Genomic DNA, 25,892 nt, shown 5'->3' with positions numbered 1-25,892 from the left:
TTTTTTGGACGCTGCGCATTTACTGCTGCCATGGCTGATGCGGAAATTACAGTCGATAGCGAAGAGTTTTCCGACTCGGGCTATGCAGAATCCACATCGACGTCATACCTGTCTTCCATAGCTTCTTCCATCCTCCGCGGCGTAGACGAGAACGGCCGCAGATATGCATCTTATGGCAAAACACTGCAGGGCATGCCGATAGATGAAGAAGAGCAGGATCGCAACGACCTGCAACACGCAAAGTTCATGCTTCTTCTTAACAGCAAGCTCCACCTTGCGCCTATCTCAGAAGACCCACAGAAGATCCTCGACATGGGCACTGGCTCGGGGATATGGGCTATGGATATGGCCGACAAGTATCCTTCCGCTACCATAACTGGCGTGGATCTCGCACCTACACAGCCAACATGGGTACCTCCGAATCTTCAATTCGAAATCGAAGACATTGAGGAAGATTGGCTGTATAGCAAAAACAGCTTCGACTTCATTTTCGGCCGGGAGCTTTTGATGGCGATCCGCGATTGGCCAAAAGTCATACAGCAGGCTTACGACCACTTGAAGCCAGGAGGCTACCTGGAGTTGGAGATGACCTACCCGAAGACCTACTGCGAGGACAACAGCATCGACCTTGAGACTTCAGCATACGCAGAAACGGCAAGACTGCTCTTCGAATGCGGACGGCAGATGAACGTACCCTGGGAAGCTTCTTTGGAATGGAAAGAGCAGTTCAAAGCCGTAGGATTCGAGGACGTTACCGAAACTATTTTGCCGATACCGATCGGGCGTTGGTAAGTGACGGCCTCCAAATACTTAATGGATGTCGTATTTAACGTGTGAAAAGGCCAAGAGACAAAGACCTGAAGAAAGTCGGGTCTTTCGAACTCGCCAACATTGACCAAGGATTGGATTCCTTCTTACTACGGGGCTTCACAACGGCCCTTCAGAGGTCAGAAAGTGAACTGAGGATATTAACGGCGCTTGCAAGGAGAGAGCTGTTTAATCCGAGACATCACATGAATGTGAGGTTTGTGGTTGTTCATGGACGGAAACCGGTCGCGACGGCTCAATCTTAGCTTCGAGATGAGACAATGTCTATAGGGTAGACACTTCTATATGCCCGCGCGAATGTTGCGAATGAGGAGCCGGACTCCTGGGTGTGCAGTTGTTATTGCGCAGACCGAAGTGGTACTTGACGACTTTCCTTGGCTCCAAGCCGGACGGCAGCAGGCGTAGAAGCTTCGAGGTTCTTCAACCATGTCCACCACTTTCTTATTCTTACACGCACTCGCAGTGCTCATCAATAGTCGACTTTGTGAAGTTCCGTGCGGGTTTGCACCCCAAATTGGAGTGATGTCTTTTCAAGATTTGATATTTGTACATATATATCCAAACTCTGCAGTATTCCCTAGGACGTGAAGTGAATTGAATTACACACATACACATACAGTCCCTAGCTGCATGCACCCGCACATGATTCAGCCCGCACCACGCTAACCCTCCAAGCGACCGGCAAAGTGGACCGAAGGCGTTAGGGTGCCAACAACGGGTAACATGGCTATCTCGTCTTTAGTCGCGGCATGAACCCCGCCTACATTACTACGCCTGCCAGTGCCTATCACTGGAGCTAAAGAACTCAAAACTATTGATTCCCATCACTGTTCCCAGTCATCCATTCGTCAACCATGGAGTCCTCCGCCATCACCCAAGTCAAGCAGCTCCTCAGCCAAGCCAGCTCGCTCCGCGAGACCCTCTCCAATGGCGAACGCCTCCAACTCATGGGCCTGACCGATGCGCTCAGCAATGAGCTGCAGAGGCCCGATGAGGCGGTGTTTCGAATCACGTTCAATCAGGTGCGTTCTTACCAGCCTGTCGGGTCTGGCAGCGGTACGCCTTCCGGTTCGCTGACAGATCGTGTGCTAGCCGGGCCATTATATGGCGATTCGACTTGCGATACAATGGGGTGTTTTTGATGCTCTTGGGGATGTGGGCGAGGCGGGTAAGACGAGTAAGGAGCTTGCGGAGAGGGCGGGGGCGGATGAGAGATTAGTGGGTGAGTGTGTTTCACGTGATCTTCTCACATGCTGTGAAAAGTCTCGCAACGATTTCACTTCGCTTGCATGGTTGTAGTATGAATGAGGCTGATTTGATTTAATAGCTCGTTTCCTCCGGCATCTCGCAGCGAATGGTACGATTCGTGAGACGGATCTTGATACTTATGCTAGCACCCGGCTTTCTGCTTCGTTTCGCCAGCAATCTTTCAAAGATGCTATATACTTCATGTAAGCTCCTGAACTTCAACTGCATACAATTCATGGTAGGTACTGATTCAATACTCTTGCCAGGTGGGACGACTTCTACAACGTCGGCTGGAAAGTGCCCTCATTCCTGGACTCAATCTCTCACCAAAACCCGGCTGACATCGACAACGGCCCGTTCCAACATGCCTACAACATGCCGAACAAATCTCTGTACACTTACTTTGGCGAAAACTCAGGCATGGGTGCACGTTTTGGTGGCATGATTCAAATGTACAATGCCGGCAAGCCTTTCTTCTGGGAAAGAGGCTGGTATCCCTTCAAAGAGCGTCTAGTCGATGGTGGCCCACAGTCAGATGAAGACATACTACTCGTCGACATTGGCGGCGGCGATGCTGGCGACTTAGGCATTTTGCGCAAGGCTCTCGGACCTGAAGTCAAAGGCCGCCTTATCCTCCAAGAACTGAAGCACATCGTCGACCGATCGGATCAAAACGGATATGAAGCACAAGTCGGCGATTGGAATCAAGAACAACCCGTCAAAGGTACATCTCCCACACTCTGCATGTGTTTCAAACTTGGAACTTAACATCTTCGCAGGCGCGAGGGCGTACATGCTCCAGCACATCCTGCACGACTTCAGCAGCGACGATGCATGCCGTCGGATCCTCAAGAACATCGTTCCCGCAATGACGCCCGGCTATTCGAAGCTGCTCATCAAGGAGCTCATGATTCCTGATCGAAATGCGCCGTGGGCGCTCACGGCGTTGGATGTTAATGTCATGCAGTCACTTTCGGGGCAGGAAAGGACCGAGGCGCAGTTTAGAGAATTGTTGGAGTCGGTGGGATTTAAGATTGATGGCATGTGGGGACATCCGGATGCGGTTGATGTAGTTATTGAAGCGTCTTTGGCATAAGAGGTGGTGGCTTGTTAGGTCACTGATGGAAGGTTGCTGATGATTAATTCACGCCATGGAGCATAAAGTTCCGATCCAAATCGAGTATGTATTGCAGCTAAGAGGAAGCGTGTACTAGAGCAAAAATATGTAACCTTCAAGACAAAAGGAATATGAGTCGCCTCGGTCCTGACTTTATATTGACACAGCTCAGGACCAGAGGTATGAAGAATGCAAAAGATTGCCTCGATACCATCTATCGCCTAGTCTCCATGGACCTTAAGTAGCCGGAGCGAACACAGCGTTACCGTCAGGTGGAGTCTCAGCATCCGCGCGCGCCCTCGCGAACCATCGCCCATTCGGGATGCCACGCTTCTGAACCGCAGAGGGAGACACAGTCGGGGTCTCCACAACCACAACAGGTGTCGCAGCCTCAGTCACGTTCGTCGCAGTGCCATTCAACAATTGCGCTAAAACATCGTTAGTACATCTCTATCACTCATCATCAACCGAAGGGGAAAGTCTTACCAGCACCAGTCCAAGTAGTGTTCAACTCATCGCCCTGGAAGCTCGCGGCAGTCACAACGCCACACTGCGGCGCCTCAATAAAAACACCAGTCTGCGGGAACGGCTCCAACGGTCCCCAAAGGTTGCCCGCCTCATCAACACCAACACCCTGCGTGAGCCACGGCATCTGGCTGAAGTCATTCGCCGGAGGAAACGTTCCGGGGATGTTTTGCTCCGCGTGGACCCAGACGTTGATAGGCTGTACATAAGTGCCCGCGAGGAGACCATTCTTGGTAGTGCGCGTCTTGGGGATACCATTGATCTCGGCCACGACGCGGTACTCTCGTGCATAACCACTGAGTATGTCGGACCGGTATTCGAATTTGTTCTGCTCGTTTCGCCCGCCGCGCAGACCCATGGCGGCGATGATGCGGTCGGTTACCTTGCCGGTGCAGGGGTCGATGTCCATGGCGTACAGCGCGACCGTTGTCCTGGGGTTGGAAGCGAATCCGACGAACTGACTCAGGTTAGCTTCCATAAACAAAACACAAAACACCTGTATGGTAACTGTGACTTACGCGAGACTCTGCGACTTCAGTGTTGGGGCTGACGTTGTCGATTCCGAGCAGACCAAGTTCCATGCGCACATAGACTAGGTCGCCCAAAGTCGTGATCATGACATTCTGCGCGACGATGCTGAAGGCGATGACTTCGTTGCCGCGGCGGATCCCGGAGAAGGTAATGAAGTCGCCTGCGAGGAAGGGCGCCATGACGAGAGGGTCTGGGACGGAGCTAGACCTATGTTAGCTTTGCCTTACCATACCATACCATACATCCTTCCATCGGCGCATGTAACTTACAAAGTGCCAGAGCCCTGGAAGGGCCGATTAGTCGCCGGGCAGAGTGGGTCGGATGCACTTCTGGGGATACACATGGGGAAGCCAGAGAAGGAAGAGATGCTGGGGCTTTCGTCGTCCGCGGTGAAGAATGGCGCGACATTGTTTCCGACCGAGAAGACTGCGTTGGGGTCGCTGATGCGGATGGTGGGTCCGGAGGCGATCTTGATGCTGCCCTCTTCAAAGTTGAGAGACTCGATGAAGCCGCTGCTCAGGCCTTCGAAGAACTCGTAGGCGATGACTTGTGCTGCGATTGGCTTTCCGTTGATGAAGTTGCCAATGACGTTGATCTCGTAGCCCAGCATAGAGGCCTTCTCTGCGGTGAAGTCCTTCCATGGAACCCAAGCTGCGGGGAATTGAACTTGAAGGTTCTTGGGGACTTGGATGTTGAAGCCGTTGACAGTGATGGTACCGCCGGAGTTGTAGGTGTCATCTACTGCAGTGGCGTCCTCGAAGCCGCCCTGTACGAACAGTGGAGCATCTTGGCCGAAGACCTGAGGAAGGAGACACAAGAGACGGAAGCCGACAAAGAGCAGCGAGAGCATATTGAACTGAGCCATTGTAGAGAAGGACTGAAAGATGACGGTGGTGAGGAAGAAGTGGTGAGATATTCAGTGCCTCTTATACTGAAGATATGTTCAAAGGAGTTCAGTGCTTGTCCTCCTGACGGACAGGTTATCTCGCACCATGCTGCTCGATATCCCGCGGAGCATCGAAGCAAGGTCTTGCTTGCCCCAGATTGTGGTGGTCTCATCTCCAAGCTTTCGATATCGAGGCTTTTCACAGGCCTTACTTCATTCCTACCCTCACTTCCGTCTGCGCGTCGAGACCATGCTGTTCGAAGACCACATTGACTCAAAAGAGGAGTGTTGAGCGCAGTGTTTGTGGAGATAGCCAAGAAGAAACGCATCCACACCTACTGTATACCCATTGGCTTTGACGCACGTTCCTTGCCCAGCGACTGGGTTTCGCGTCCACAATCGATAGTCCAGAGTTTCTTCACCTAGATGGACTCAGGTGCGCGCGGAAATGACGCGGGATGGTATTCCCCCGAGGAGACGGTCGTAGTAGGATAGCCGGGTGGCGGAAAGCTGCCCGAAGACTACCGGTATGGCGCCATGGGTCATTCGGCGAGAATGCTGGACTACCCGTGCCTGCATGATCTTCAATGTGAATCGATAAATCAAGCGTGTACCAGATTTGCTAGGCACATCATAGCCAAGACCGAGCAAGCCTCCTTGTTCATTTTGTCCAGATTCATGGCGCCTAGAGATCCCAACTGCAGGTCTTTGGGTTACATCGGCCATGCCTGGAGAGGAAACATCTATCAAAACCTTGTTTATGGCATTTGTTTTACGCTCAACAGCATAAAGCATCTTTCAGCTTGATAGTGTTGTTGTTCTGTCTCAGTGTCGTGCGGCGAGTGAACGCCAAGGAATGAAGTCGGACATGACCGCCAGACGCACTGACTGCTGTGAAGACCTCGCTTGCGACCGGAGCATGGATAACCACGTGTATATTTTTACGACCGTTCCTGACGGCCCGTCCATAAGGTCCGATTAATCGAGGCCGCGCCCGCTGCCAAGCATGCAGGTGCGGGAAGCTCTCCGCGTTTTAGTGCGCCAATAGACCCAGTCCCAAGAACAAGACATAGTCAAGGGTCAACAAGACTACAGAATGGAGTATGCAGGTCCGCAGTATAACCGCCGAGAAAATGCGTCCGGTGAACCGAAAACTTGGCATCTTCCCCACGCCGGTCTACAGCCGGACCCCTAATGGACTGAGGTCCTTCCAAGAAACTAGCGGAGTGTCAAACTACGGCCAATGACATGATGTGTGTTCTTAAGAAGAAGGTAGGAGTCTGGAGACTCCACATTGCACGGAGCTTGTCAGTAGCTTGTAATTTCAAGGGATCGGGAGGAATGGGCCGCGACTAGTGCATAGCCATGGACGAGTCAAGTGACCGACGAAGCTGCTGAGTCTTCATGTGTCAGTGTTAATTTTCGACAGCATCTAGCGTTCGGCCCCCTATAGTATCCGACTAAGAGAGTAGTAGTTTGCGAATGCTCATCGTACTTCACGGGCCATGGCAATGCGTTGCATGAAAGAAACAAGGCTCACTGTTTGATTAGATCTACTATTTCCAGTGTGGCAAGATAAATATAGCTTGTGAACGACTGGGCACCAGTAAAGTGTAGAGCTATGCTATCACAATCGACCCAGGTGTACAGGCCATAATTACACAGCCAGGGAGTAACCACGGCTCATAGACTCATGTCTGGCTTAGAGTACGGAACCAGAGTATCTGATGACCTGGACCTTAGTAGACGCCAACGGAAGCTGTAGATATACGATATAGGAAGCTTCTCCGTTCTTCTACACCACCTTCACGCCTCCCAGTGCATGTGATAAGAGTTAGGTATGCTTGGCCAGCAATATTGGCACAGTAGGGCCGCCACGACTAGACAGATTGGTTGCTCAACACGTCGGAGATAGGAGGTATGCGAATATTCATTTCATGACTGATGCTTAGCGAGGTAGTGCCCTCAGTGTGTCGTTGACAGGACAATGATGAGATATATAAAGGGGCGGTTGGTCCACGATAGACAGCATCCAGCAAAGATTCAACCCTCTCTGGACATCCTCCAAGCATCTTTTGCAATGGCTTCTCAACTACTACGTGTGGCATTCGGCCTATCTCTGCTTGCAAACGCAATCGGCGTAGGCGCCGTGATCGAACGTCCTGCCAAATACACCGATGAGATCCCTGAGGCGGAGAAGGTGGCTCTTGCATCTGTCGTCGAAGACAATCCAGATGACATTGTAAGACTGTTCAAGGACTGGGAAAGCCCAGAGTATCCTTTGATCTATCGTCAAGCCCTTCCCATTCCGCCGGTCAAGGAGCCCAAGTAGTAAGTTCAGTGATTCATTGTTTGGCCGTTCGTTCACTGACAGCAAATAGCAAGTTCACGAATCCTATCACGGGGAAAGAGATCTGGTATTACGAGATGGTCATCAAGCCTGTATGTGGTATCTACGCACAAACTTAACGTAAACCAGTCACTGATGTTGCGCTTCAACTTCTAGTTTACCCAGCAGGTCTACCCAGGACTACGTCCAGCGCGCCTGGTAGGATATGACGGAATCTCGCCAGGACCGACTATCATTGTTCCTAGGGGCACCGAGTCTGTCGTTCGCTTCATCAACCAGGGTGATCGTGAGAGTTCTATCCATCTGCACGGCTCACCATCCCGCGCTCCATTCGATGGATGGGCCGAAGACATGACTTTCCCCGGCCAGTACAAGGGTAAAATTCTGCCCCTGTCAAGTCACCCGATACCACTGCACTGCTGACCAACGGTTCTCATAGACTACTACTACCCGAACAACCAGGCCGCCAGGTTCCTCTGGTACCATGACCACGCCATGCACTTTGTAAGTTCGCTTATGCACAGTCGTGCACCACAGATCATGAACCCTGCTCACACGTTATAGACGGCGGAGAACGCCTACTTCGGTCAAGCAGGTGCTTACCTGATCACTGACCAAGCCGAAGACGCTCTTGGCTTGCCCTCTGGATACGGGAAATACGACATTCCATTGGTGCTCAGCTCGAAGTACTACGTAAGTCCCCGCTCTATGATTCTTGTATCGAAATTAGCTGACCCCGCTTTCTTGGTGATAGAACGCTGATGGCACACTCCAATCCAGCCTCAATGAGGACAACAGTCTGTGGGGAGATGTCATCCACGTCAATGGTCAGCCATGGCCCTTCCTCAACGTCGAGCCTCGCAAGTACCGTTTCCGCTTCTTGAACGCAGCGGTGTCTCGAAACTTTGCACTTTACTTCGTCACATCAGCCAACACGAATGCAAGACTGCCATTCCAAGTCATCGCATCTGACGCTGGTCTTCTCACGCACCCAGTCCAGACTTCGGATTTGCTTGTCGCAGCGGCAGAACGCTACGAAGTTGTCTTCGACTTCTCCAAATTCGCTGGTCAAGCGATCGAGCTGCGCAATCTTCCCAAAGCCAATGGCATCGGAACAGATGACGACTACTCGAACACTGATAAGGTCATGCGCTTCATGGTGAGCAGCGACCCAGTCACCGACAACTCGGTTGTTCCAGAGAAACTGTCGCAAATCCAGTTTCCCGCCGACAAGACAGGCATCGATCATCACTTCCGTTTCCACAGGACCAACAGCGAGTGGCGTATAAACGGCATCGGCTTTGCTGATGTGGAGAACCGTATCCTAGCCAAGGTGCCGCGTGGAACTGTTGAGCTCTGGGAGCTAGAGAACAGCTCCGGTGGCTGGTCTCATCCCATCCACGTGCACCTAGTCGACTTCAGGGTAGTAGCACGCTACGGAGACGAGGCCACCCGCGGAGTCATGCCTTACGAATCTGCGGGACTAAAGGATGTGGTGTGGCTTGGCCGTCACGAAACCGTCCTAGTCGAGGCCCATTACGCTCCATGGGACGGCGTTTACATGTTCCACTGCCACAACCTCATCCATGAAGACCAAGATATGATGGCAGCTTTCGACGTCACCAAGCTCGACAACTTTGGGTACAACGAGACGACTGACTTCCATGACCCTGAAGACAAACGCTGGTCTGCTAGACCGTATGAGCCATCTGATCTTACAGCACGCTCTGGAATTTTCTCCGAAAGTGGCATCCGGGAGAAGGTGAACACTCTGGCCCTCGAGCAGCCATACAGCGAGTTGGACAAGGTCACAGCGGCCCTGGACTCTTACTACAAGACAAACCAGAAGAGAGAAGCAGATTGCGCGAACCAAGCGGCCGGCCCAATTCCCCGTTACCGCCGGTTCCAAGTCTAATGCTGTTGAGATGATAGCATAGCACGAGGTTTTATCCCCGTTGTCATGAGCGATTTTCGTGGTTCTCTCATTACACTCGCTAGGCTATCACGTGTTCTCCTAGGTGTTGCGCTATCCTTGCTTTGATCTTATTAGTACATATTTTGGTAGATCTTTATGAATTGCATTGCACCATTTATCTACATTGGATGCATTACAGTTCACAAAAGAATCACCACTGATACATTTCAACCTACAATTTTCAATTATACTGAGAGATTTATGTACCTGATGTGACGTTTTCGCACGTGGCTTACATCCGAACTAATCGACGTGCGGATATCTGATTTACAGCTTTTGACACTGTCAAAGTGTCCCTGTATCGCTACCACATCAACGCTCCTTTGATGCAATTTACGACAAGCTTATGCTCAGTGGTACCCAATGTTCAGTTCTTTTCCGCCTTGAAGTTCAGTGCACTAGATTTAGAGAGTCATTGACTTGAGACGGCCTTTGATGCGTCGTATTATTTTTTAGATAAGATACCTTGACCTCTGATAAGTATGAGTGCGTGTGACCGATTCAAAGAAAGTAAGCTCCAAAACGCCTGATCCATCTATATCCCACTGCCATAACTAAAGGCTCAATTTCAGACTTTGCCAACTACTGTATGTTCTTCCACTTAGTTATTGTCCATTACACAAATGTACTGCTGAAGCCTCTGATCGGCGTCAGGAACATGCATCTCATTGTGCTCGGCAAAGAGAATCTCGTTATGTCTCTTGACTCTGAAAGCCCGATCTTCAACATCGAGCGGCTGGGGCGAGACAATTATCTCGACACTCTTCAACAGGAACTTGCCGCCCTGCACATCTGACTCCTGACGATGCCTAAGTCACTTGCTGGAATCTGGAACTTTGCCGTCATTGGTGCATTCTTTACCATTGTTCCTACACCTGCTCCCATTCAGGTCGCACCAATTATTGAGACCTGCGTTGTTAAACACATTTATGATTGAGCAAGGGAACCTTCAGTCGCGGCCTGTTCCTTTAAACATTCTTTTGGGAGTCAAAGAATTTGCGGATGACTCGGCTCCAGGCTGTTGCCTCTGTTTGTGTTCTTCAAATATGGCAAAAAGCTGCCATGGTAGTGCCATAAAGTCCACCGTTATTATACTCTTTCTTGACGCATCCATTGACTTGACCGCTCCTTGTCATAAATGGTCTTACTTCTTCTCAACTTCCCCGAAGGTAAAACTCGAGAGCATCATGTATGCATCTTGCATTTTGAAGAAGAACTTGTCCAGCTCACAATCCTTCTCATCATCTGCGTATACAAATAGCAGTCCACCAGGCATTGTTTTCCTGTTTTCTGCAACTATAACAATGAATCCTGTAGGCCGACATTCAAGATCAGCAGCTGCGCCGTCATCGTCGCGTTTGTGTTTGCCTTTGTCTAGGGCGATATGAGCTTTCAAAACCTCTCCCAGAGTTTCGAATTCTACATTTGGCACTGCGGGCCGCGCAATGTGATTCTCATTGCCCTGTTCCATTTATTGCTTCTCGAGCGCAGACGCGACATCTAGAACTGAGATCTTTTTTCCAAAGAGGGTATAGAATGCGAAAATTGCGACGTCCCAGTTGCAGTCGCCGTACTGGCCAAGCTCTGGGGCTCTAGCTGTTAGGGAAAGACCGGGAGCCATCTTGGTTGTCAAGCAGTGATAGATTGATGATAATATTGGTGGAGTGTTCCTAACTTAGATCTCCTGCCGCAAAAATGCTGCGATAGTGGTCAACGTGAAAAGCTCCTGCTCTCGCAATAATGGCAGTGCAGCCTATTTTCGATACGGTCTGGTAAACTAGCGCAAATTGAAAGGCCTCCAGCAAGACGTCTGCAGTGAGATTATGACCTCATTGGCTGAGTCAAGTGACATCATCTGCCGACCCTTGATGCCTGTCGGGCTGTACAAAAGGTCGCCTTGCATTGTAATGTAAATCAGGGGTATGAGTATGAGCGCGCAGCACTGTATCGTCGAGATAAATCACATTAGTAGCAGGTGGGGTCGAGTTGTTGCCTCTGCCGAAATGATGAGATCAGTACGCTATGGTGCGCCTCGAAGTTAACCTGACCATCCATTAAAGCCGCACATCTCAACAATCATATAATGGACTTACCGTTCTGTAGATGGCTTATTTGAAGTTCAAACGACCAACGCTCGTTCCTTCATCAGTATCTCCAAACAGGACTCGGAGCCTTTTGAGCAGAATTTATCGTCCCAGGCTTAAGATACGTGCTTTTCTCATGCAGCAAAAAGTACCTTCCATGTCTTGTAGGCAGCTTAAACCCGCTCATCATCACCTCTGGGCTTTGGATGAGGAAGATATTAGCCACAGCCGATGTGTAACTTACAAACATCAGAACCACCTAGGTATAGATCAATACATGGCGTAATTGAACACGCCTGTGAGAGAGGCCTATCTCCTGGAGGCGCTCTTGGTTCCTTCCGCGACCCAGACTTTACCTCTGAGTCCGCTATTATCCAGGTGTTCTGTGTTCGCACCAAAGATCTCTGCGGTCGAATAAACAGTGCATTGTCAAGTGACAGTGTCACCTCGAAATGCTCTTTCCAACTATGCATGTCCCTGACTATTGGCTACGATTGCTCAACACTTGTACGTTTAGCAAGCGCATTCCTTATCTGTGGCGGCCAGGAAGGCGTTCAGCAAGGCGCACTCACCTTCGATTCGGCAACATGAAATTTGCATGCATTCCCGGCATGCAGGCTGATAAAGAAAGTACTCGAAAGTCTCCAACATGCACATAATATGTCGCGATGGTTACCCCGCCATGCTCGCCTGCGCGCATGCAGCCTCATGGTGAGGGCCAAACACCACTAATTGGTCAAGATAACGCATCCCCAACACAGCCCTGATTCACCGGTCAAAGTTCGCGCTGTCCAATTTTGAAAGGTCTTTAACATGACTTCCCGGTGGTATGTATGTGTTCATAAGATATTTTGCACCTCTTGCACCTTTTCATCATCCCATCAATCCTACATCGTACCATATTTACTTCAATGAGCGGGTTCGAGATCTTCGGTGCCATTGCAGGCGGTTTTGCTCTCTGTAATCAATTAGTGAAACTGGGGATCGCGGTACGCGAAGCTATACAGAGGATTAAAAACTCTAGGCAAGACGCTTTGGACCTCTCTGACGAAGCCGTTATTTTTGCCGGCTTATGCACCCAATTCTTACAAGTCTGTGACGAGGACCACAACAAAAACAAAGCTATCCATTCCTCGATCCATCGTCTCATAGGCTGGCTGAAGAAACTGGAGATTGGGCTTTATGAAGTTTTGCAGAAGGCTGGCGCCCTCTTACCAGATCCGACAAACAAACGCTCTATCGAAAAGAGATGGATTGCCCGCTTGGAATGGTTCGGAAGCAAAAAAGAAGTGGAAAGTCTCAGGGCTTCGATGAGTATTGCACGCACGAGTATTGATGGATTCAGTAATCTTATATGCATTCGGAAACTCAATGAGGAATTAAAGATGCTCAAGCTTGCTCTAGTGGATGCGAAACTAAGAGAACGTCTTGAAAAAAAGTTTGGCATGACATTGAACGAGAAGATCGGGAGGGTCCGGCAATCTGTGTGAGCTGATAACACCCGATATATATACTGCAGGCTGACCATTGGTAGTGGCTTGCATTGCTCCGTACATGAAGTCAAGGAACGGGTTTTGAAAAGTGCTATTGATGTGAGTCTGAAGGAGCAACAGAGTAAGGGAACGTCAGAATTCGACATTACGCGGCGAGATCTTTCAGTCTTCACGAAGGCTTTCGAAACATATGGGAAGCAGATATTACCGGTCTCAAAGCACCCACGCTATCGCTCAGGCTCCAATGATGGGACGATTTCTGATTCAGAAGCTACCCTATTACAAGCAACTCCTCGTAACTCACGTTCTCGGAACCCCAATTCCAACTCTACACTTGGCCGGCCATTGCACACATCACGCAACATAACAACAATCTCTGGCCATACAAAATTATCACAAACGCCTTTCAGTACTGTGCTTGATATGCCAATCGTAGAAGTGAGCATTAGGCCAGACGCGGAACCAGTTGTATCACGAGCAGAGGGGGAGACGACCAGGCAGGTATCAACTAAAGAAAGATCTGACCAGAAAGAGACTATATCAGCGCCTCTATTACATGGCCTATTCAAAAGCATGGACATCAAGTCTAGGGAATATATCAATGATCCTGACGGGAATATCCTGAGCCCACCTAAGGTCAAATCACCTCTCAAGAACCCTCTTACGAAATTACAAAAAATAGGACGCCATACGATCATGTTATCTGCGACAGAGTTCCGTATCAATGGTCGCAGCTTCGGCATGTCGAGCTACGAAACTGCGGATGATCTTTTCAGTGCTATCTTGCTGCAGCGGGACCTGGTTGATGAGTTAGTTAAAGTGGTGAATGGAGGTTATGGGAATATATTGTGGGATGGTATACCAGGCTGGTTCGCATCACCAGGTAAAGTGACAAGACCATTAAAGAACTCGGGAATAAAACTCCTGCAGGGTGGACAGAGTGGTGCGTAAATTTGGTTATGCTTACAGACGGTAACACCTTGGTTGATTTCTAGTGTGTATACTTTCTCCTATACTTTTTCAGACTATGGACGGTGATTCACGACGATCTTATGTTCAATATAGCACAAAAGCAGACAACCCTTTTCATAAATTTCTAATTGGCATCTCGACTTCGACTTGTAACACGTCCTTCCTTTCAAATGTTGCTCACTACAGCCTCCAGTACATCGTACAACGATGGTTCTATTTCCACATTGAGGGGGTTGGACTGGTCTCGCTAGTACGAAGGTAGTCGGACTGACCCGATACTGGTGAGAGATGTGCACACGAGTGTTGAACCAGTCTAATCTTGAACCAGTAGCATGAAGAAAATATTGATGCTCTCCCAAAGTTGATCAAACGTGGTTTTTCAGCAAGAATGCGACTACGTCAGAGATGGTGTACTATAGTTAGTCTAAGAAGGTTGAGGAAGGTGGATCTACGTGTCACGCTAGTACATAACAGGCGAGTACATGCGGGGTGTGTCTACTACGCTTATCACCCGACGCTACCTGTCATACACTTCAACACATACTCACCTCATGATACCAAGTATTTGAAGAGACTGTCGGCTTTGAAGGCAATACTTGCATCGCGAATACTCGTTTCATTTCACTTCCGACCCCATAACAATGGAGCAACGCTCCCAAATCCCCGTGGGTCCGCCCGTGAAAGATCCATTACCATCATACTGGCATGAACCCAAATCTCCTCTCGCAAATGTCATAGAGCCAGAGACTGAAAAACCAACTCAAAGCTATGACTACGCCATCATTGGCTCCGGGATCTCAGGTACCATGATTGCCTACAATCTTCTCAAGTCAAATCCAGCATCGCGTATCGTCATGATTGAAGCACGTGAGATATGTGGTGGAGCAACAGGTCGCAATGGCGGCCACACAAAAGCTGCAAGCTATCGAAGTTACCTACAGCATGTGAAAGAGCTAGGAAAAGAAGAAGCATTGAAAATCGCACGACTAGAGTACGCAAATATCGTAGAGACGCACCGCATGACGGAAGAGTTGGGAATCGACTGTGAAAGCGAAATGTGCAACACCCTCGACGTAATCTACGACAAAGCAACATTCGACCTAGGCGTCACAGCCATCTCCGCCCTCCGCTCCGACGCGACACCCGAAGAAAACGAACAAGGCAAAATGGCCTTCTACAAAATCCACTCCAACAACCCCGAGACCCGCGAGAAATTTCACATCGCAGCATCCAACTCCAACCCAACCATCCAGGCAGAGGAGAAGGTCGCCGGCGTCTTCGAATACCTCGCCGGTCGCATCCACGCATACCGCTTCACAACTTCCGTCCTCAAACACTGCGTCGCCAAAGGCCTCGTGCTGTGTACGAACTCGCCCGTGCACTCCATCCAACCTTCTTCTACTTCCTCAACGTGGTCCGTCCACACGCAATACTCCACGCTCCCAGCGCAGCACGTCATCCTCGCAACAAACGGGTACACGCCATACCTGCACTCCGCGCTGCAATCCCTCATCGTCCCGATGCGCGGCCAAATCACCGCGCAGCGACCGGGTAAGGGGAAACTACCTAAGCTACTAGAGACGACGTATTCTTTTATCTATCGCGAGGGGTATGAGTATATGATTCCGCGGCCGGTGGAGAATGGAGATGGGCAGCATATTATCATCGGTGGGGGATTGGGGAGGTTGGATGGTGGGGGGCAGGGCGAGTACGGGACGGTGGATGACAGTCGGCTGAACAATGATATCTCGGGGTATCTCAAGGGCAGTTTGAAGGGGTATTTTGGCACGGAGACGTGGGGTGACGATAATGATGAAGACAGAATTGTGCAGGAATGGACGGGAATCATGGGCGCGACGGCGGATGGGAGGCCGTTTGTGGGCGAAGTGCCTGGGAACAAGGGGCTGTGGATATCAGCGGGGTTCAATGGGCATGGGATGGTGTTGTGTCTCAAGAGCGCGGAGGCGCTGGTTGACATGATAACCGGCAAGGGCGCGCCGGGGTGGTTCCCGACGAGTTTTGAAATCAGTGCGGAGAGGATGGAGAAGGGGCGGGGGACGTTTGGGGGGAGGATGGATATGCAGGTTCCAGCGTAAAGAAGTAAACAATGATATAAAGCAATCCATCTATCCTACCAGTATCACTTCTGCCCCCCTCTCCCCCACCGCCTCCCTTTCCCCACAAGCGCAGCCTCGTCATCACTATCTTCCGGCGTCCGCTTGACCACACCCTCGCTCTTGATCGAGCTGTCGATGCTCTTCGTTCTCGACGTCCCCGTCTCCTGAACAACAATATGCGGCACGCCCATTGTATACGCGCCTGTCCCTTCCGCCTTTGGCCAGGTATTCGGCTCATTAGTAACCGTGACCTCCTGCGTCGTCTTAATCTGCCTGCCTGTCGGCGTAAAACTCTGAATACGATTGGAGTCAGCCACGCCGTCGGCATGATACGAGACGATACTGGCGAGCTCGTGGGCGGACTGGCGTTGCGTGGCGGCCGACGATTTCTTGGCGGTTGACGAGATGTTCGATGAAGATTTGAATTCGCCGGCGAGGGATTGCGCGCCGGTGCGGCGCGAGGCGGAGACGGCGATGCGTTTGATTAGGTTGGCCATTGTCATTTCGATGTTGAGTTTGACGAGGTAGGCGAGGGGGTGGAATTGGATGTATCTGGGCTTGTCAGAATATATCGTACTTGGGGGTTAAGAGGCAGCGAAGTGGAGCTTACACGAAAGAATTGGGTATAGACATCGCGCCGATGATCATCACGTCCATCAGCAACGACACCATAACAATGCGCTGATTAAACCGTGCAAGCTTGTTGTACTTTGTGAGACCGTTGCTGATGAGATTGGCCTTGACTGTTTTGAGGAAGTACCAGTTCAAACCCGCATCGACAATCAGGTAGAGGCCTTTCTCGATTCGGTCCCAGTACTCGTTGATGATGTGGTACTTGCGGCTAACTTGCAGACGGGCTGGGAGCCAGATGAAGAACACGGAGACATTTATGAACGTGACGAAGACCGCGGTGCCGATCATGATTCTCCGTGAGCGCTGACGGTCAGGTACAATGACTCGGATGCGATTGATGATGATTTGGAGGAGGAGTTGGACTTGGATACACCACCAGAATACTAGGTTGCAGTAATTAGTATCGGATACATTAGCTATCCCAACATGAGCGCACTTACAGATTGTGAAGTAGAAAGCGAAACCTATAAACGATTAGTGTGGTTCAAGAATTGAAAATGCGTGTTTACTTACTCGGTTGAATGAGCTTGAGAAGGTGCAAGAACGATTCCAAGCCCATCATAAACGACGCGAAGAGTTCCAACCATATCATCCACACGTAGACACTGCGTAGGGGAGCACGCGATACCCGTGCCTGGGCAGATGCGAGCCATACCGCGATTCCAACGTTGATCAGTGTTAATACCCATACAACCGACGCTACTATGATGTCTGCGTTTGTGATATGCATATCCTTCCAGTTGGGTGAAACGAACGGCCCCCATGGTTTGAAAGAGACATCTGGTCGATATTCCTTGTTCATTGCGTGAGATGAATATTACCCCCAGCTTTGGTCGTGTCCAGAATAGGCAGATCAGACACGTGCCTACCGAAGGACAAAAATAAGAAAAAACGGAGTATCATCTCAGAACTACAGCGATGCCCCAGTCTTTTCATGTCCCTTCTTTCCCAAAAACGACGGCAGCCAAACAGTGGTTCAAAGGAGCGCGTGCCAAGGCTTGAGTCAAGAATAAAGTTTCTGTAAAGTTACTTGTAGATAATCAAGCTTGCGATGCGCCATTCGCCAGTTCCCCCAGAAGAGATTTAAGATTTCGAGTACGCGACAGTCTTCCCGCACATGGCTTTGATGCTAGAGAACTGGGCGGGATGAGTCTGCCGGATCTTAAGCTTGTGGATGACCTGCGGTCGTTCCTAGTGATTGCTCACCTGGCGAGATGTACGCAACCCAAGCTGATGAAGATTTGTTCATTTGAGACATGGATGCTACCGTGAATCAAACGAGGCTCGACTAGAGACTCCCTTCGACCAAGACCTTGAAAGTGGCATACATCTGGCTCTACCCTGCTAATGGTACTATCCAGGTAGACACCGGTCTTAGGTGGTACTTTCAAGGGATCTGATCTACCAATAGACCAGATCGACCCTCCAAGTTCCCGTCGAGCTGCTTCGACGGCATCGAAGATTCCGCAGTCCGTGGCTGGCAGAGCTGGACTCTCGGAAAGTATGGCGGACTCTCCGCTCACTATGATTCGCTAAGCCCTTTCCCAACGCCTCAACGCAATTGTTCGACATGTTCTCTCGGACTAACCTAGAGTTCTTAGCCTTATCCGTCCCTTGTTCCTAAAGCTCGGTCCTGATAGTTGTAAAGCTCCCGCTACCCTACAGGGGGAAGTTGAAAAACCACGTTTGCTCCGCCCACACAACACACCTAGTTAAGTAAGGTGAATGGACAGGTAATATAAGCACTTCTCAGCGACCCATCGTAGAATCGTGAACCACGCTGTGGAGATTTGGCTGCACCACGCAAGTCAACTGCTGGTCTGAAACCAAAGATCGGCACCCTGACCTTAAAGCCCGCTGTGGATCACTCCGGCAACAAGGATGGCGCTTGCCCTCCGTCAGGGTGAGAGCTAGAATCGCGTCCGCAATGTCGTATGATTGTTGCGCGCCATCTCGCTTAAAATCGTCCGATCGGACATCGGTGGCTGCAGTAGCTTCACAAATAGAAGGGTAAGTTTGGCATGCTTTGTTGCAATGCCTGCGGAGATTTACATGTGGAGGATCTGAGATAGAGTCAAGACGGCCCTTTTGTGGCTCACGCACAGATTGGCATTCATCGCTGATGCCATACCGGGCGATGAAGCTGGAACCAGACCTGAGACAGTAATGATAATGTCAGAGTGATAATGGCAAGATGCGACCTCGTTACAAGCTCAATTATGGTGCATTGGTGCTGACATGTGTAAAAATCAAACAGGGGATCGTTGCTGCCAGCTTTGTTCGCCGAATAGTGTCAGGCTCGTTGAAGTAATCAAGCATCAACGCAGTCTACTTATTTTGCCTCCTTCAACAGTGCGGCAGCCGTGGCGTCTGTTTGGCCTATGCTTCCACTCCGCTCGGCCGGCTTTAGCTCGCCTGTTGAGGCGCCTTCCTTACTCGCAGCGGCCTTCTTCAGCCTCTCGCTATCAGCAGGGTTTGTGTCCTTGGTCTTGTTGTCTTCATCGTCGCTATCGCCTAGACTGAAAGGGTCATGGTCCTCAGGCTCGGGATGAGGCGCAACCGAAGTCAGAGGCTGCCATTTCTTGCCTCCTGACTTTCCCTGGCTGTTCTGCTGGTTGTTGGGCGAGGGGTTGCGGTATAGCGCATCTACTTCATCCACAGGCCCGCTTTGGGGTGGGGAGACGGGAGTGGGCTTGAAAAGATCGGGATTCGCGTTTGGCCGGCTTGATGTTCGCGGTGGGGGGCCTGGATCGTCAGTACTGCTTCACATGCGAACTACGGTTAATGCTGCGGTGCATACCATCGTTGTCCCTCATCTCCAACTGCGCGAAGTCGTCCCCAAGCACCCTGTTGTCTGCGTCGTAGCGGTTGTGGTCGGCAGATCGGCGCTGTTCCGCCGACTTGCGAATGCCATAAAGTTGTTCTGACTGCGATGGGCCAAAGTTTTGCCGCTGCGACCCCGACTGTCCCGGCCTCTGCTGGTCGCGGTGGACGGGGTTGCCATATCGATCGTATTCGTCGGGCTCGCCGTCGCCGTCCAGCTTCTTGGTGAAGTTGGAAATCCAGCTCGTGACCGTCTTCTGCGTCTCCTTGAAGCCCTGCTCGATGTTCTTACGAATTTCAGGCAGGTCGTCTATACTGAGTCAGTCAAGCTATGCAGGCAACAAGAGAAGGAACGCACCATCGAAGAAGCTGTGCTCGCGGTCGGCTTCATCCGGTCGCTGACTGGGCTGCTGCTGCCTGCGTTGGCCCTGGCTGGAATGGCCGCCCTGGTTCTGGTAGTGTTCTGCGAGCTGTCTCGCGTAGATCTCGTCCTGTTCAAGCTGCGTACGCTGTGGCCTCGGGGGCTGTGGAGGAGGGGCTTCCTCGGCTTTGAAGTTGGGGTCCGACATGCCTGCCACAGTTAGCTCGCCATTCTCGACTCAAGCTTCAGGCTCCAGGCATCAACATACTCAGCAGCGCATTGAAGGCAGGCTCGACCTTGCCGCCGCTAGCGACCAACACAGCCTTGATGACATTGCTGTCGATGTCAGGAAAGGCCTCGATCAACGTATTCTGTGCCTGCTGCTGGGGTGACATGGGTCGCGGTGGCTTGGGTGGGGGAATGTCTGTCGTGTCGTCGGTGAAGCGCACGCCTGGCTTGGGTGACTTCGCCGGGGCAGGAGGCGATGTGACTGTCTCGTGGGTAGCCGAAGTCGGCGCATCGTTGTCGTCGTCAAAGTCGAGCTCACGCGCCGTGGTTGGGCTCTCGGGAGGCTGCAGCTGTCAGTTTGGGGGAGCTTCACACGTGCTGCGGGGTAGTCTACCTTGTCCGTGGTGGGCTTTTCAGACATGTTGGTGTATGCAAGTGTGTATATGGCTCTAGAAAGCAATGGGATGTCACGTCCAAGTTGTATGGGGAAGAGGCGTCGTCGTGGTCGAGTATCTGGAGCTTGCGTGGGTCGCCGCGCATGAAAGTCACAGCCACAGAAGCGCATGAGGCGCATGCACCATGACGAATGCGCCAAGACATTGGACCCCTGCTGTATCACGTGTCTTACTTTGTGCAGTAAGACATCTCACGTCCTACATCAGTCCGAATCTACACGCGCTACGCCGCAATTACGCCAGATCCTGCGTGTCATTGTCTCGATGGGACCGCGCACTTCTCACTCTAGTCAGCGAAGCCTTGCGTATGCCGTATAGCAAGTATCCCATGCCGACTGGAACATTATACGAACTGGAACATTAGCGGTGCGGTGCTCCACCTCAGGCCAAACGCGGTATGATCGATAGAAAATTCAACCCGGTCGCCGTTGACGGGTAGTATTCGAGCCGGATAGATAACACAGAAAGCCGTTCTTAATTCACCAGGAACTCGCTGTCATGTCAAACGTTGGTAACTAGAAGTATCGTTTCACTGATTATATTTCTCCAATTTTTGCCATAGCCGTGTCAGATGCGTACTGCATTCGCGAGGGTCCGATGATTTTGTAAGCTTCACAATTCGTTCTGTGCATTGCACCCCACCCGACTTTCGAGGCCATATCGTGGATCCATTCCTTCGGTCCGCCACAGATACGGACTGGCTCATTCCTCGTCGATGGTGTAATTATGGGATGCGTTCGAGTGCGGTCTGATCATCGAGCTATGTCAAGCTCGATAATCAAACCATTCATCGAAAGAAGGATTACACTCATAAAACTCGAACCCTACACCTCCGCCAACACGAATGACGCCCACTTGAGACGACCCAACCACTCCATCTCTCGCAAAACCTTCAAGGCTGAAGTCTTCCCTCGATATCTGCATGCAGCTAAAGAAACGTCGACTTTCCTTGACGATCCTTGGCTCTCAATGTGCCATCTCAGTAGTCTAATCAACGGCTGCACGCGGGCTAGTATATGGACCAAGCCTTCGTATCGAAATATTAATGGAAAAAGGCTTGGGGAGCTCAATCCGATGCTCAGACTATCCATTGGTAAGATGCGCCAGGTATGAATCACGATCCGAAGTCCGAAATTCGACACGAACTTCTGTTTGCAATGGATCAGCGGAGTAAGCTGGGTGTCGAGATATCGACGATCGAGGAACCTGCCGGCCTGAATGTGATTATCTCCATGGATCTCGAGGTAGGACAGCATGCAGCCCGACAAGGTCACCCCAGTGCTGAAGAGGTCTTTGGCGAACATATCACTCAGTTCGCGAGGATGAACCACTGCGAAGTGTGGATTCTTCTCGCAGAAATGCTCGACGAGTTCGATTCGAAAGATCTTGTCGATGACCCCGGGGAGTAGGAACTTCGGCCATTCTGCTTGTGGCGGATGGTACTGCGCAGGCGCCGCATTGATGGGTTCGAATGCACCGTCATGCACTTGTTGCATGCTGTCCGGGTCCAAGATATACGAGTAGACCATGTGCCGCAGCTCACGGAGTAGACCGAGTAGGGCATCCTGATCGAACGGAAGCATACTGGCTATTACCAGCGTTGTCGACGTCTTGAGTGGACACATATAGGCCTTACTCGACCGACATGCAAGGAAAGATTGAGGCAATCTTGGTGAGTTGATGGTGAGTTCATCGGAAGTTGCGTCCTGGGCTCGTTTCCTTATGAGAGAAGAAAGTATTTTTGAATTGTACTGCTCATATTCATAGCTCCTGGACATTCAGGACTTTGAGTTCGGACGACAAGCGAACTATTAGGCTGCGACCGAACCGCCTCCAAATCTGCAATTCACTGATGTACAAATACTACACCGGCGCTTCGAAACCATTCCATTCTGCATACGCCTCCGGCAACTCTGGCCACTCATCAACACCATCTAAGATCACAACGCCCATCCCACCAGCGAGATGCGTCTGGATATGGCAATGGAACAACCACGCGCCCGGAGAATTGGCGTGATATCTCAACGCCAACCATGCATTGTTGTTCACTCCCTCGAGCGTCTTGAAAGTGTCTTTGTAAGGTGGGTCGATGAAATTGAACGTTCCCCGTGGCAAATGCTTCTCTGCTTCCTCAACGGTAGCCCAAGGGAAGAAGCCAACGCCTCTCCCGACGATGAACGCTTTGTTACCGTGCTTGTGCATAGGGTGAGATTGCGCAAAGGGTCCTTCGACTTCGATGATCAGGTCAACCCATTCATTCTTCTTCGTTGTGAGCATTAACTCGCTAGTTTCGATCTGCGATGGGTCCTGGAAGAGGAAGGGAGACGCGACGTCCTCGGTGGTCATGTTGAGCCCCTCAATACCGGACATTGTCCACTCGTACGCGCCATGTGGTTGAGCGAGTTTGCGCACCATGAACTTGTGCGTGCGATCGGCGACAGAGGCTGGCGGCTTGGGTGGGTAAGGCCGAGTGTTGAACTCATCGAAGACGCGAATGTTTTTGACCAAAGAACCGCCGGCGTAATTCATCAACGGCTTTGGGTGTGGAGGGTCATCCATCACGCCGTTATACGACAGTGCAGCGAAGCCACCTAGAACTTGGCCAAGGAGATCATTCGCGATTCGAATCGTGTACCGTCCGACTTCTTGGTCGAGCTTGACGAATACTGAGTATCTTTCGCCATTGTTGACAAGGATTTGATCGACGATTTGCGGGTAGATGTAGTGGCCGTCAACTGCGAACACATGCATCGGATGGTTGTCAATAGTGACTTTCAAAGGATATAAACCACCGGGATTGATGAAAGTAAGTGCTGCCCATCTATTGCTAGAGTGTACTGTCACTGTGTGGTTCGCGCCGCCACCGACACCCGGGATACATTTGCGAAATGCTTCTGGCGGGAGCGTATCAAGATGCAGCGAGTAATTCCCTTGGAATAATCTGAGAGGAGGTACGCATCCTTTGTCGGTGATCTCCTTCTCATCGGTATGACTGAGGATGAACTTGACCAGTGGATTGGTGTACTCATTCAACAGCTCGCGCTCCAGACAATATTCCGACCCCTATTTCGAACGTTAGCCTCATTCAAACCCTCCCAAAGAACTTTGATCATGACTTACAGCCCCATTAACAACAATCGCATCCATGCAAGTGAAATCAATATTCGCCTCCCTCTCCACCCCCATAACCTCCCCAAAACTAAACTGACTCCAATCACTAATCATAAGCGTCTGCACCTCCCTCTCCGCCTCCCTCATCAACTCCCAATCGCTCGCCTCATGACTGATCATATGAAACGGGCTTGGCTCATCCTCTCCCCGCTCAATCACAATCGCACCATACATGCCATCCATCAACTGCCCCCTCGAATGCGCATGGTAAAAGAACACCCCAGACTCATCAGCCCGCCAACGGTACAAATACGCCGCGCCGGGCCTTATCGGGCGCTGCGCTATTCCTGGCGTGCCGTCGGCCCAGGGCGAGAGGGATTGTGTTATGCCGTGGAAGTGCACGGCAGTGTCTTCGCGCAGGTGGTTTCGCACGAGGAACTCAACATTGTCACCACGCGACAAGCGTAGGGTTGGGCCAGTGAACGTCCCATTAACTAGTATAACATCTCGGAAGCCAGCGCCCGTGGGGTTGGCGCGGCCGGGTGTGAGGTGCACTTCGAAGCGCACTGGGTTTTGCGAGACATGGCTGTTGCTTGGTTTGATGCAGGATGGGAAATAGGTTGATGGGAGGGTTGAGGATAGGCTCAACAGCCCGGTTAGGAAGTTGAGAATGTTGCAGGCCATGGTAGAGCTTCCATGGCGTGCGAGCCCAACGGTTGCGATAACATGTGTGTAATGCAGTGGCGAGGCTGGGGGTGCGGGTCTCGGGGAATAATCGCCGTGGGTGCTCGGTGATTTGAACGCCAGAGACATACGCTCGCCGTACTGCTCGAGGTTCGAAAAGCCACTCACCACATCAGTTTGTGGCTAGAGTTCGCTTTGCGTGCCAACCATGTGGGTTCGAGCTCTATGCCAGATCATTAGCGTGGTGAATACACGTGACCATGGCGGCCACCTCGAAAATTGTTTCGAGCACAACTCTTCAACTGCATCGAAACGAACATTCCAACCAACAATAATTTCTCAGAACAATCTCGCCAAATTATCCATCCATCATGAAACTCTTCACACTCCTCCTTCCCGCCCTAACATCCGCCCACTCTCTCTCTACCCTCCTCTCAACCCACCCCACCCTCTCCACCCTGCATTCCCTCCTCAAGCAATTCTCCCTGCTCGACGACTTCAACACACTCGCCAATATCACCGTCATTGCACCCACAAACCAAGCCTACCTCGACCTCGCAAACTGGGGCTTCAACGTCAGCCAGATCCCCGCGCCCGTTGCGCGCGCGCTTTTCCAATACCATGTATTGGACGGCGAATGGGAGTCGGAGAGTATTATTGGGAAGGGGAAGGTCGTGCATACGTATCTCAAACCGCCGGTGCTGACGAATGTGACGGCCGGCGCGGCGGTGAAATTGTCGAGCGTGGATGGCACAATCATGACCGAATCTGGGCTCGGGGTGGCTGGTGGTGTGGAAGATGTGAATTTGAGGTTCGACGGAGGAGTACTGCATACGCTGAATGCGAGCATGGTACTACCTCATAACATCACGTTGACGGCGCAGATCAATGGTCTGGGCAGGTTTCTCGAACTCATGAATAGGGCCGGCGTGGTTGCAGAATTCGAAGGCTTGAAGGACGTTACGGTATTTGTGCCGCATGATGATGCGCTTGAGAAGGCGGATGTGGGGAAGATGAGTAAAGAGCAGTTGGCGAGTTTGTTGAGGGGACATGTTGTGCCGAATCGGGTGTTGTATGGCGAAGTGTTTGGGAAGAAGGGTGGGTATAAGAGTTCGAATGGATGGGAGATTCATGTTGGAAAGACGGCAGATGGCACGCTGACGGTGAACGGTATCAAGGTGGTCAAAGAAGATGTCATATTGTATGCTGGGGTTGCGCATGTCATTGACAAGGTACTGGTGGCGGATCGTGTTGAGCACAAGGGCGATCGTTCCTACCTTCATCTTGACGCCCAGAAGCCTTTGAGATGAGTCGAATTACCTCTGAGACCATTCTGCGTACATGTACAGTCAATCATATCCTCTTCCTCAGATGCTCGTGTTGTATAATGAGGCAACGTTGCCGAAGTCGTCGAATAATAAAGCAAACACCGTGAATCTAAGCCATGAATATTTCGTAGATGTCTGTAGTT

The 25,892-nt window shown here is 51.1% G+C and overlaps 13 protein-coding genes across 13 annotated transcripts; 7 read left to right on the top strand and 6 right to left on the bottom strand.

Moving 5' to 3' along the window:
• Positions 1 to 30: 30 nt before the first annotated feature.
• Positions 31 to 792, top strand: SNOG_08627 (hypothetical protein; the record flags this gene model as incomplete). Its single annotated transcript, XM_001798884.1, has 1 exon — positions 31 to 792. The coding sequence occupies one exon, from the start codon at positions 31 to 33 to the stop codon at positions 790 to 792; it is 762 nt and encodes a 253-aa protein (XP_001798936.1).
• Positions 793 to 1,682: 890 nt separating this feature from the next.
• Positions 1,683 to 3,172, top strand: SNOG_08626 (hypothetical protein; the record flags this gene model as incomplete). Its single annotated transcript, XM_001798883.1, has 5 exons — positions 1,683 to 1,850; positions 1,921 to 2,050; positions 2,156 to 2,279; positions 2,343 to 2,800; positions 2,856 to 3,172. 5 exons carry the CDS (start codon positions 1,683 to 1,685, stop codon positions 3,170 to 3,172), a joined length of 1,197 nt encoding a protein of 398 aa, XP_001798935.1.
• Positions 3,173 to 3,656: 484 nt separating this feature from the next.
• SNOG_08625 (hypothetical protein) lies at positions 3,657 to 5,114 on the bottom strand (the record flags this gene model as incomplete). The annotated part of the gene is made up of 3 exons (XM_001798882.1): positions 3,657 to 4,175; positions 4,237 to 4,450; positions 4,519 to 5,114. 3 exons carry the CDS (start codon positions 5,112 to 5,114, stop codon positions 3,657 to 3,659), a joined length of 1,329 nt encoding a protein of 442 aa, XP_001798934.1.
• Positions 5,115 to 7,215: 2,101 nt separating this feature from the next.
• Positions 7,216 to 9,400, top strand: SNOG_08624 (hypothetical protein; the record flags this gene model as incomplete). The annotated part of the gene is made up of 5 exons (XM_001798881.1): positions 7,216 to 7,377; positions 7,654 to 7,861; positions 7,925 to 7,989; positions 8,050 to 8,178; positions 8,240 to 9,400. The coding sequence occupies 5 exons, from the start codon at positions 7,216 to 7,218 to the stop codon at positions 9,398 to 9,400; spliced, it is 1,725 nt and encodes a 574-aa protein (XP_001798933.1).
• Positions 9,401 to 9,942: 542 nt separating this feature from the next.
• SNOG_08623 (hypothetical protein) lies at positions 9,943 to 10,256 on the top strand (the record flags this gene model as incomplete). Its single annotated transcript, XM_001798880.1, is given in 3 exon segments — positions 9,943 to 9,970; positions 10,021 to 10,047; positions 10,066 to 10,256. 3 exon segments carry the CDS (start codon positions 9,943 to 9,945, stop codon positions 10,254 to 10,256), a joined length of 246 nt encoding a protein of 81 aa, XP_001798932.1.
• A 348-nt stretch (positions 10,257 to 10,604) lies between these two features.
• SNOG_08622 (hypothetical protein) lies at positions 10,605 to 11,081 on the bottom strand (the record flags this gene model as incomplete). The annotated part of the gene is made up of 2 exons (XM_001798879.1): positions 10,605 to 10,922; positions 10,968 to 11,081. 2 exons carry the CDS (start codon positions 11,079 to 11,081, stop codon positions 10,605 to 10,607), a joined length of 432 nt encoding a protein of 143 aa, XP_001798931.1.
• Positions 11,082 to 14,650: 3,569 nt separating this feature from the next.
• SNOG_08621 (hypothetical protein) lies at positions 14,651 to 16,105 on the top strand (the record flags this gene model as incomplete). The annotated part of the gene is made up of 1 exon (XM_001798878.1): positions 14,651 to 16,105. One exon carries the CDS (start codon positions 14,651 to 14,653, stop codon positions 16,103 to 16,105), a length of 1,455 nt encoding a protein of 484 aa, XP_001798930.1.
• A 44-nt stretch (positions 16,106 to 16,149) lies between these two features.
• SNOG_08620 (hypothetical protein) lies at positions 16,150 to 17,318 on the bottom strand (the record flags this gene model as incomplete). The annotated part of the gene is made up of 4 exons (XM_001798877.1): positions 16,150 to 16,678; positions 16,737 to 17,142; positions 17,200 to 17,223; positions 17,273 to 17,318. 4 exons carry the CDS (start codon positions 17,316 to 17,318, stop codon positions 16,150 to 16,152), a joined length of 1,005 nt encoding a protein of 334 aa, XP_001798929.1.
• A 524-nt stretch (positions 17,319 to 17,842) lies between these two features.
• SNOG_08619 (hypothetical protein) lies at positions 17,843 to 18,888 on the bottom strand (the record flags this gene model as incomplete). The annotated part of the gene is made up of 4 exons (XM_001798876.1): positions 17,843 to 17,938; positions 18,088 to 18,281; positions 18,637 to 18,797; positions 18,863 to 18,888. The coding sequence occupies 4 exons, from the start codon at positions 18,886 to 18,888 to the stop codon at positions 17,843 to 17,845; spliced, it is 477 nt and encodes a 158-aa protein (XP_001798928.1).
• A 203-nt stretch (positions 18,889 to 19,091) lies between these two features.
• SNOG_08618 (hypothetical protein) lies at positions 19,092 to 20,592 on the bottom strand (the record flags this gene model as incomplete). Its single annotated transcript, XM_001798875.1, has 5 exons — positions 19,092 to 19,405; positions 19,560 to 19,892; positions 19,941 to 20,153; positions 20,212 to 20,508; positions 20,547 to 20,592. 5 exons carry the CDS (start codon positions 20,590 to 20,592, stop codon positions 19,092 to 19,094), a joined length of 1,203 nt encoding a protein of 400 aa, XP_001798927.1.
• Positions 20,593 to 21,388: 796 nt separating this feature from the next.
• On the top strand, positions 21,389 to 22,035 carry SNOG_08617 (hypothetical protein; the record flags this gene model as incomplete). The annotated part of the gene is made up of 2 exons (XM_001798874.1): positions 21,389 to 21,719; positions 21,887 to 22,035. 2 exons carry the CDS (start codon positions 21,389 to 21,391, stop codon positions 22,033 to 22,035), a joined length of 480 nt encoding a protein of 159 aa, XP_001798926.1.
• Positions 22,036 to 22,489: 454 nt separating this feature from the next.
• SNOG_08616 (hypothetical protein) lies at positions 22,490 to 24,421 on the bottom strand (the record flags this gene model as incomplete). The annotated part of the gene is made up of 2 exons (XM_001798873.1): positions 22,490 to 23,689; positions 23,747 to 24,421. The coding sequence occupies 2 exons, from the start codon at positions 24,419 to 24,421 to the stop codon at positions 22,490 to 22,492; spliced, it is 1,875 nt and encodes a 624-aa protein (XP_001798925.1).
• Positions 24,422 to 24,792: 371 nt separating this feature from the next.
• On the top strand, positions 24,793 to 25,731 carry SNOG_08615 (hypothetical protein; the record flags this gene model as incomplete). The annotated part of the gene is made up of 1 exon (XM_001798872.1): positions 24,793 to 25,731. One exon carries the CDS (start codon positions 24,793 to 24,795, stop codon positions 25,729 to 25,731), a length of 939 nt encoding a protein of 312 aa, XP_001798924.1.
• Between the last annotated feature and the right edge of the window lie 161 nt (positions 25,732 to 25,892).

Source organism: Parastagonospora nodorum (genome assembly GCF_000146915.1).
Source record: "Parastagonospora nodorum SN15 chromosome Unknown scaffold_13, whole genome shotgun sequence".
Classification (NCBI taxonomy): domain Eukaryota; kingdom Fungi; phylum Ascomycota; class Dothideomycetes; order Pleosporales; family Phaeosphaeriaceae; genus Parastagonospora; species Parastagonospora nodorum.
The sequence above is the reverse complement of the archived record's forward strand: the minus strand, read 5'-3'. Positions and strand labels throughout refer to the sequence as shown.